General features: G+C 42.6%; 1 protein-coding gene across 2 annotated transcripts; it reads right to left on the bottom strand.

Moving 5' to 3' along the window:
- Positions 1–236: 236 nt before the first annotated feature.
- ap2s1 (adaptor related protein complex 2 subunit sigma 1) lies at positions 237–5,787 on the bottom strand. Of its 2 annotated transcripts, XM_045703540.1 has the most exons (5): positions 5,525–5,786; positions 4,396–4,545; positions 3,879–3,992; positions 2,466–2,525; positions 237–1,801 (listed from the first exon to the last, which is right to left on the bottom strand). In XM_045703540.1, exons 1-5 carry the CDS (start codon positions 5,525–5,527, stop codon positions 1,700–1,702), a joined length of 429 nt encoding a protein of 142 aa, XP_045559496.1. In that variant the 5' UTR covers positions 5,528–5,786; the 3' UTR covers positions 237–1,699. The 2 variants fall into 2 exon arrangements, with proteins under 2 accessions (XP_045559496.1, XP_045559497.1); XM_045703541.1 differs by lacking the exon at positions 3,879–3,992 and having other exon boundaries at positions 5,525–5,787.
- Positions 5,788–10,149: the final 4,362 nt, after the last annotated feature.

A 10,149-nucleotide genomic window follows, 5' to 3' on the forward strand; every position in this document is an offset into this window, starting at 1 on the left:
ATTTCTGTTTGTGGGTCAGTGGAGTAACAGGCAGAGTGAGTTAATGTATCTGAAGTGGATATATTGATCACTGAGGCTGCTAGAATGACCTGAGGGCAGATTCCAGAACGTGAAGGCTATGCTGGATTAATACCACTAGATGGTGATATCACTACAAGCATGAATGTGTTTCCAATGTACTTATGTTCATCACAAAAAAATATATATACATTATCTACAGTATAAAAAGCACAAGATATTTGTAACACTTTATTTAGTACTTAGATTTTTTTTGTATATACACTGACTGGAATAAAATGACTGGATAGTTTACCAACAGGAGACTAACACCTAAACTCACATCTTCCATCAATCTCACATGACAGAGAGGAGCAGTACATCTCTCACTATAGCCCCAAAAAACATTTAACAGACCATAATAGTGATATGTTGGGAGGTGCAAGACTGGACATGGTTACAATGAGAAGCGGTACAAGGTGGCATCAGACCTAGATAAGTACCTCTGGTTGATGTTAGAAACCCATTTTTTGTAGTATCAATGAGGTGACCAGCGAATATTAATGGAATTTCCCCCAATTCGGATCTGTGTATTAAACACCCAGTGACGAGGCAGGCAGGAGAAGCTGGGGAAAGGCCTGGAATGGACGACAATGGTTTCACACTATATTGGTACACCATACAAAACAAACTTCACAGTACTGCTTTACGTAAAATATATGACTATATTTCCATTAACTAGATTCCTTATCAGTAATTTTTTTCTGTTGAGTTTCCTTTAACTTAAAGTAGTAGTGTGTATTTAAATTTGAACACATCTGGGTGTGACTAACAAGCACCATATGTGGAGTGGAGACGCATTGTCTGATATACAACCTGACATGATATTAAGTTAAGACCAGAGAATCTCCTATTTAATATCACAGTAGATGCGACCCTTTACAGGTTGCCATTACCAGACCTCTCAACAGCACTCTTAGTAAGTGCACTCCATTGAACTGTGAACCACCACCCGAGGTCAATGGATTCAATGGGCATTCGTAGTGGTGGTTTAGTCACTCTGCAGCTCAAACTGATTCTCCCAGGCAGAAGTAGGGTGCAAAGTAGACAGGGATATCACAGGCAGTTTACAAGGGTTTTCTTGTTAGCTACTTTAGTGCCGCTCTGGGGTTGCCAGAACAGTGCATCCTTGTTATCCTCTCTCCACTAGTATAGGTGGGATACACAGGTGATTAACTGGCAACCCTAGTCTGCCGTAAGTGCAGCCTCCAGCTTGAGACAGGGAATAGAGAGAACATTTATTTTCAGTGGTGCGTACAGCTGTATGCTGTGCTGTAAATGTACTCATCCAGATTTTACTTGAACTGGTGGTTAAGAAATGAAATGGGCCATATATCTGCCACCCATCACCAAAATAGTCTTTATGGGGCATAATCAGGAGGTTGAAAAACTCTTATTGTTGCAAATAGAAATGTAATGTGTAGAGCTGACTAGATTCCCAATTCTGCATGACAGAAAATGTCTGTTCAACACCATGCATTTCTATCTGAACCTTCTGTGACTTTGCAGCTTCGTGAATAAGCCCCTGGTTTCTGTAAGGGGTGGAGCCTGCTCCATGGAGGCTGGCAAATGAGAGGGGTCCATTCCAGAGTGACATTGATGGGGGTAGGTGATGGACTGTTCAAGATGGCTGCTCTGTTGGCTACTCGAGGGACTGGAGCATTAGCAGCTGCTTGAGGACCTTGGTCTGGCTCGTCTCTCTGATCTCCCCTGCCAGGAACATCTCGTCCACCACCGTGTACACCTGGGACAGAACAGGTAGAAGCGGGTTAGGACACAGGTCAGAGGTCAGCCTACTGCACCACGCAAACTCCCTGTACACACTTGCATGTATGCACCCCCCCCACACAGCTTTAAAAACAGAAGCGTTGGAGAACTGTACAGATCCTTCAGAGTCATCTTCACCCCATTATGTAAATAGGTCTTTCTAGCTGTGCGCAGGCCTTGCTGCTGTGGCACTACATCTAATAGAGAGGGGGTTGATGTTGAGATGAGCTGATGTTTGCCATCATGTCGCTTTCTGTTTTCTTTGACTCAGAAGAAAATCGCAGAGCGCAGCAACTTCCACCGTGGGCCGCGCTTCTTTAAGTTTCAGCGAGTGGGCGAATATTCAGAAATACCTTACATAATTGACACGATAACTGCTTAAAGGGCAGTCAGGAGAGTCTTAATTGCTTAGCATTTCCTGTAGAGGAAAACCAATCGCCGCCAAACTAGTGTGGATGAGCCTAATTGACTGTTGTAATTATGCGTCCCATCCTTGTTGCCATGGCACCCCCCCATTGCAAGGAAAGAAAATACATTGAAATTGTATCTTCACCTCCCCTGGGTTTCTTCCGCTCTTTTCTGTCTTTCCTCTTAGCACAGAGTGTTTGGTTTTAAAATTAAATCAACACTTTTACTCTTACCTTGTAGAAGTTGAACACCAGGTCCAACTCACATACGTTGTGGAAATACTCATTCAACACCTAAAAAAGGGGGAAAAGGAAGAGGTCAGGTTTTGTTACATTAACAATTTAGTCTAATTACATTTAATAATAATAATACATAGCTAGGATACAGTGTAATCCATAGTACAAGGCTCTGGTCTGAAGTAGTGCACTAGCCTATATAGGGAATCATTTCAGATGAAGCCTTGGTCATTTAAGGGCCTGAGGAAGTCCAGCATTCCAGGACACGGTGCTCTTGAACAGTGTCGGAAATCTCAGCTGTTTTCCTTCACAGCCACATTCCGCCTGTCCCTCGGACGGGGAGAACAGTGCGAGCTGTTCTGCTGTTTCCCCTCGACCCGGGAGGAATGCCACCCAGGGAATATGAACAAAGAACACCAGAGATTCCCCCCCACTTTGTTTTGGTCTTTTGCAGCGAGGCAACATACTCTATAGGGGGCGTATTACACCGGGTAAGAATGCATAGAAAATAGAGCCCCACAGTGGAGGTGTCATAATACCTATAAGACCTGGCGGTCAAACAGGGAAATGGTTCCAATAATTTCCCCACCATTTTTCCCCCATAGGGGATTTTAGGAACACTTAAAATAAGGGTTGTTTCGTGTAGGCTTACCCCAGAGTGACATTTAGATGAAGTAAATTTCTCTTGGACAAGGTGACTTTTCAATATATTCAGCTCTATTTACTCAGAGTCAAAAATGCTAATTGGCATCAAAGTAGACATCATGCAAAACTACAAATCCCTGCATGTCATCCCTAGCTGACACCTTTGCTAACTGGTATTGTCAATTTAAAACTTGTACCAGACAGTTAACAGAATTGTCCATTTAAAGAAATGTTGCCAATTTAATCAATGTCTAAATTTAGATAGTTAATCCAGAGATTTGCCTCGATTCAGCAGTCTCGTCCAGATCGTCATGGCATTTGTAGTTCTTTATGATAGCCACATTAGCATTTCATTTTTTTTCTTTATAGTTGAATATATTGATAAGTCATTGTCCGAGAGATTTACAGTTATCAAAATGTCACGCCAGGGTAAGCCTGCACGAAACACAGCCCGTATTTTTTAAGTGTTTCTAAAACCTCCTATGAGAAATGAATGGTGGAAAAACAATTGGAACCATTTCTGTCTGACCGCTCCGTTTCCTGGGTATTATGACTCATGCTGTGGTACTCCGTATTCCAAAGAGCTGTAGGAGCACATCGTTACGATAGTTTACTAATAAAATATGCCTAATCATTCAGCTATTAAGGTGGAAATTTGATTAGCCCACATTCCTTCACATAACCAGCCGAAGAGTCATTGACCTAAAACAGCTCCCACATTGTATGGCATCATAATAAATGAGTCTACGTGTTAGTGTCATATACCTCCACAAAGTTGTGAATGCCCTCCAGGTATGCCAGGTTGTTGTCTGTCACATCCACACAGATACAGAAGTACAGACCTGCATAGCGCCTATAGATGATCTTGAAGTTCCTGAACTGGAGACAGACAAGCATCTCAATGTGGTTTTGATTTTATCTAAGAATTACAGTAGAATTGAAATTGACTTGCAAGCAGTACTTTTCCCCATTTACAATGAAATATTAAATTAAACTTGGTTAACCAATTAGTGCTACAGCATATCAGTAGAAAGTATAGCCTTTTATCCACCGTCTCTTCAGTGTCACAATGTATACTACAATTTAGGCCTACGTCACTGTAAAGCCAAGTAAACTGTTGGCCAAATGCAGCTCCAGACCTTGAGTTATAGTCCCTGGTTGCTTCCAGCCATTCTAGAATGGCCAGATAGTGACAACGAAATCAATTTCCAGAAACCAATAGCCTACATTAGGGCACACACCAATGCACAGACGTGGCATCATGCAAATCCTTCTGCCTTACCTCCACAAAGTTGGTGTGCTTGGCATCACGGACAGTCACCACAGCATGTACCTCCTCAATCAGCTTCTGTTTCTCGTCGTCATCAAACTGCATGTACCACTTGGCCAGTCGGGTCTTCCCTGCTCGGTTCTGAATCAGGATGAAGCGGATCTGTATGACAGGGGAGGAGAGAAAATGAAGCGTGAGAAGTGTTCTGCACTCTAGTACAGGGGATCTCCAACCCTGTTCCTGGAGAACTACCCTCCTGTAAGTTTTCACTCCAACCCCAGTTGTAACTAACCTGGTTCAGTTTATCAACAAGCTAATTATTAGAATCAGGTGTGTTAGATTAGGGTTGAGTGACTCTCCGGGAACGGGGTTAGAGAGCCCTGATATAGTAACGTAACTAGTTACATCCCTGCTATAGTAACGTGGCTAGTTACAGCCCAATATTCTCTACTCAGCATAAAACGTTAGCCAAGCTAGCCTAGGCCTTAATGTAATGTAGTTATAGAACTTGATTTCGCCGTTTCTCTTGTCAGAGAGTCATAGGAGTTCTACACACCTCATTTCCATTTTTACATTCTGAAACCTTGAACCCTCGCTAGCCTTGTCTTGGATATGCCTTCTCAGATCTAACTATGGCTTCACTGGACGTTATCAGCACTCCTATGCATCATCAGTTTCACCTCATACTATAAAGCCCAACAGTGCATTTCTGAGCATGGCTGGTTGGTTGGTTAAGAGTGTGCAGACGGATGTGCATTCCTTTACAACACCTAGATTACTAACTAACGTTGGCTAGCCTGGCTAGCCACGCCCTGTCAGGTAAAGATATATAGCTAGCTAGTTATGTTAGATAGGTAGGTAGCGTTAACTAGCTAGGTGGCTAACTCGTCTAACGTTACTGCTGACATAAATGCAAGCCAGGCAGTTGCATCGTAAAACAAAGTCGGGGGCCGGATATAGCTAATTGATTCATTTAAATCGATAGGTTTGTTTAATTCGAATATATAACGTTATCTAGCTGGCTATGATTTCTAGGCGTCTCATACATTTCACATGAGACTGGCGAACGACATTAGCGAGCTAGCTAGCTAACGTTAGAGCAAAGCAATTGGCCACAAAATGTACCCAATTGCAAACATACCATTGTCTTTTCTTTGAGTCGGTTGTTTTAAACGATATCAATTCCCGTAGCCTGGTGATTATATATTTGATTTTACATCAATTCTCAAAATGATAGGATTGTTTTGACGACTGATTGCCCGCTATCTTCACGAGCAGGATGTACAGGAAAGGTGCAAGGCATTGTGGGAAATGTCGTTTTATTAGACCAGTAAAATCGTTTGATAAAAAGTAAAGAAAATGGTATTTCCCTACTAGAACCAGCATGCACCCCTCTCTGCCTTCTTGTGTCAGCTGCGGATTCGTGTGGTCCTGTCACATGAATATTTGGTTTAGGTTTGACCAATCAAGCAATAAAAAAAGTCAGAAAGGGAAAGTGCAAATTAAGCAGTATTAATCATACAGGCACTTTGACTTATTATTGTAACTTATGGCACATTACATTTTGTTGACATCACTTCAAGTATGTTGATAAAGTATCACTTCAAGCTAAGTGATATGGTTTTTGTGAGTTGTCGTAAGCTAGGAGGAATTCAATTATCTAAAATAAAATTGAAAATTGCGTTATAGTGTTGGTGGTCATTGTAAATAAGAATTTGTTCTTAGCTGACTTGCTTTGTTCAATAAAGATAATAAAAATATCTTAATAAAAAATAAAATATTATAGGCTACCACTGTGCTTGACTATGAAAAGGAAAAAAGAGACAGATATATAATCAATATGTCTCATATAATTTTGACCTATTCAATTATCATTGATTTCTGTTGACCCTATTAAACCCGAGGGAAGAAACCATGCTACTTTAAAAATTTTCCATAGTCCAAATGAAACATACATTACAAACTCTCCGACATCATGCCTTCAACCACAAGGCCTATTTGCAGGGTGTAACATTGGCTATTATACAGGAAGATTGGGGCACAACACTAAATCTCAGCAAAAACAACAACACACATGTTGTCTTTCAGAGCCTGTGACTTTCACACCGAAGGCAGGGATACCCTTTTCTTCCCAACCCCACACCAAGAAGTGACAAAATGGAGGGTCAGCCATTTGTGTTACATCACTTTGGCTGTTTTCTGCAAAGTCAGGGCCCATGAGTTTGTTAACTGGTCTGGTGGGTAGTCGATCCACTGCAGAACATTGTCCAGACAGTTTGGACAGCTCCTCTGTGCCGTGCGTTGGGCCAGGGAGGCCGAAGGGGGGAGGGCGGTTGATTGTCAGGGATTGCACAACTGTGAGTGGGAGGAATGTGCATGCCCCTGGGACCCAGAAATATTTCAGCTGCATAGAGAGAGAGTTGAGGTGGGATAGAGAGAGAAAAAGGGGGGAAACCAAGTAGAAAACAGGGCAGTTCTTCTCTCGTTAGACTGCTTTGCTGTGTTGTTTTCCAATGCTGTTGTGGCTTTAAATGAATAGGAGAGTATGAAACAGCTCAGAGCATTTCCCAAATGTCATACTTTGGTTAAAAACCGAACAACGTTCAGGAAGGTCTTGGTCAGAGAGATCGGTATAGTTGGGCCAGCTTGTCGCAGTGAGTGGCCAGTAGTAGTTCAGTAGTAGAGGAGAAAATGTAAAACAGGGACAGATTATGACTGAAACTTTGACCCCTGATAATCTTGCTCTGTGTGACTGAGGTCATGTAAATATTGCTGTGAACTCACTGGCTAATATGATTGGACCACAAGCAGCTTGTTGACTCGGAGTGCTGTACTTTCAACTTTGTGTTTAAAGGGAGGATGTTCACCTATCATAAAACATTAATACACAGATCAAGAGTAACTGGTAGAGTATGTGGACTGTTTAGAATTTTTAGCAAAGTAATTATGATAAAATGTTCTGCCAATAAATAAATAAAGTTATCCAACCCTATTGGATGTTACTTTGTATGGGTGAACCACCCCGAAGAATACATAAGGATCAGTTAGTCACAGCCTGATTCAGACTACATGTTGTAAGGTGTGTGTGTGGGGGGGTGTTCTCAGACCTTGCGGGGGGCCTCGCAAAACTGCGGTGTGTGTGTGTGCGTGTGCGTGTGCGTGTGCGTGTGTGTGTGTGTGTGTGTGTGTGTGTGTGTGTGTGTGTGTATCACAGGTTGGTGGCATCTTAATTTGTGGTAATGGCTGGAGAGTAATTAGTGGAATGGTATCAAATACATCAAACACATAGTTTCCATGTGTTGGATGCCATTCCATTTGCCCCGTTCCAGTCATTATTATGAGCCGTCCTCCCCTTAGCAGCCTCCACTGTTGTGTGTGTGTGTGTGAGAGAGCGAGACAGAGAGAGAGATTCAATGTGTGACAAAGTCCCCAAGCCACTAAATATCTGTTTGAGTTGTAGAACAACAATCATATTTAGCTTGCAATACATCATTTCTCTCTCTGTGGAATCTCTATCTTTAACTTTCATGTGTTTGTGGTTTTATATTGTCAAGTCATATCCTCTTGGAGAAGGCAATATCACTTAAATCAGGACTATAATCAGGACTACTGAATTCTTCTCAGGTGAAAAGTTATCTCCAACAATTCAATAAACAGCCATATGAGTGATGTGGCATGAGTAAGTCTAGAGGACCGGGAATGAGCTTTGAGATTATTGATTTTCTGAATGGCTAAAAAAATAATACTCTCTCTCCCATTCTCCCTGTGTGCTGGATGAGATATATGATTCGTTAATATTGGAAAGGAAGATATGGGAGTGTCGTACATTAATTATTTGTGCACGGAAGTCAGTGAAGCCAGTAAGTTAGGCATTTGTTGCATTTTATATAAAATACATCAAATGCAATACAAGTATGCTATTTACTAGTTTGGAGAGAGAACTGAGTGTACTTGTGTGGTGAAGGCATAACTGACATGACATTGTGAAAATGGTTTATGTCTATAATTGCCAGACATGGATGCATCTGTTCTCCTGCGAGAGTTGGGGTCAATTCCAGGAAATGGATTCAAATGCAATGAATTTAAAAAAAGAAATACTAATTTGCTGGAAGTGTTTTTCTCCAGTTCTTGCACGTTGCATCTAATTTCATGTCCTAAATTGCCTTTACCTATTTTTTGTATTATTCTACCAATTAAGGGTATGTGCAGTTAAAGGGGCAATCAGCAGTTGAAACAATAACAAAGTGTTTTCCCAACCCCTGTTTTGGTCCAAAGCTGATGGATGAGGCTGGAGAAATGTTACCACTCTAAAATTCATAGACAGAGCTATGGATGCAAGGACTGACCATCCATGATATCAAAATCATACACTGAGTATACCAAACATTTGGAACACGTTCCTAATATTGAGTTTCACCCCAATTTTGCCCTCAGAACAGCCTTAATTCATCAGGGCATGGACTCTATAAGGTGTCAAAAGCATTCCACAGGGATGCTGGCCCATGTTGACTCCAATGCTTCCCACAGTTTTGTCAAGTTGGCTTGATGTCCTTTGGGTGGGGGACCCTTTTTGATACACATGGGAAACTGTTGAGTGTGAAAAACCCAGAAGCGTTGCAGATCTCGACACAAACTGGTGTGCCTTTCAAGGAGCGGGACTCTAACCCGGAAGTTTATAAGAAATCCCGCTATGCCCTCCGACGAACCATCAAACAGGCAAAGCGTCAATACAGGATTAAGATCGAATCATACAACACCATCTCCGACGCTCGTCGGATGTGGTAGGGCTTGCAAACTATTACAGACTACAAAGGGAAGCATAGCCAAGAGCTGCCCAGTGACACAAGCCTACCAGACGAGCTAAATTACTTCTATGCTCGCTACGAGGCAAGTAACACTGAAACATGCATGAGAGCATCAGCTGTTCCGGATGACTGTGTGATCACGCTCTCCGTGGCCGATGTGAGTAAGACCTTTAAACATATCAACATTCACAAGGGCGCAGGGCCAGACGGAATACCAGGACGTGTACTCCGAGCATGCGCTGACCAGCTGGCAAGTGTCTTCACTGACATTTTCAACCTTTCCTTTTCTGAGTCTGCAATACCAACATGTTTCAAGCAAACCATCATAGTCCCTGTGCATAAGAACAATAAGGTAACATGCCTAAATGACTACCAACCCGTAGCACTCACATCTGTAGCCATGAAATGCTTTGAAAGGGGCTGGTCATGGCTTACATCAACACCTATGTGAGAATGCTATTCATTGACAACAGCTCAGCATTCAACACCATAGTGCCCTCAAAGCTCATCACTAAGCTAAGGACCCTGGGACTAAACACCTCCCTCTGCAACTGGATCCTGGCCTTCCTGACGGGCCGCCCCCAGGTGGTAAGGGTAGGTAACAACACATCTGCCACGCTGAACCTCAACATGGGAGCCCCTCAGGGGTGTGTGTTCAGTCCCCTCCTGTACTCCCTGATCACTGATGATTGTACAGCCAGGCACGACTCCAACACCATCATTAAGTTTGCTGATGACACAACAGTGGTAGGCCTGATAACCGACAATGACGAGACAGCCTATAGGGAGGAGGTCAGAGACCTCGCCGTGTGGTGCCAGGACAACAACCTCTCCCTCAACGTAACCAAGACAAAGGAGATGATTGTGGACTACAGGAAAAGGAGGACCGAGCACGCTCCCATTCTCATCGACGGGGTTGTAGTGGAGCAGGTTGAGAGCTTCAAGTTCCTTGGTGTCCACA

This window comes from Salmo salar, chromosome ssa20 (assembly GCF_905237065.1).
Source record: "Salmo salar chromosome ssa20, Ssal_v3.1, whole genome shotgun sequence".
Taxonomy (NCBI): Eukaryota; Metazoa; Chordata; class Actinopteri; order Salmoniformes; family Salmonidae; genus Salmo; species Salmo salar.

Coding starts and splice junctions, on each gene's coding strand:
- ap2s1 (XM_045703540.1), bottom strand. Junction 2,526..3,878: donor GCATTCACAACTTTGTGGAG/GTATATGACACT, acceptor CCCCTTTTTTAG/GTGTTGAATGAGTATTTCCA. Junction 1,802..2,465: donor TGGTGTTCAACTTCTACAAG/GTAAGAGTAAAA, acceptor GTTCTGTCCCAG/GTGTACACGGTGGTGGACGA.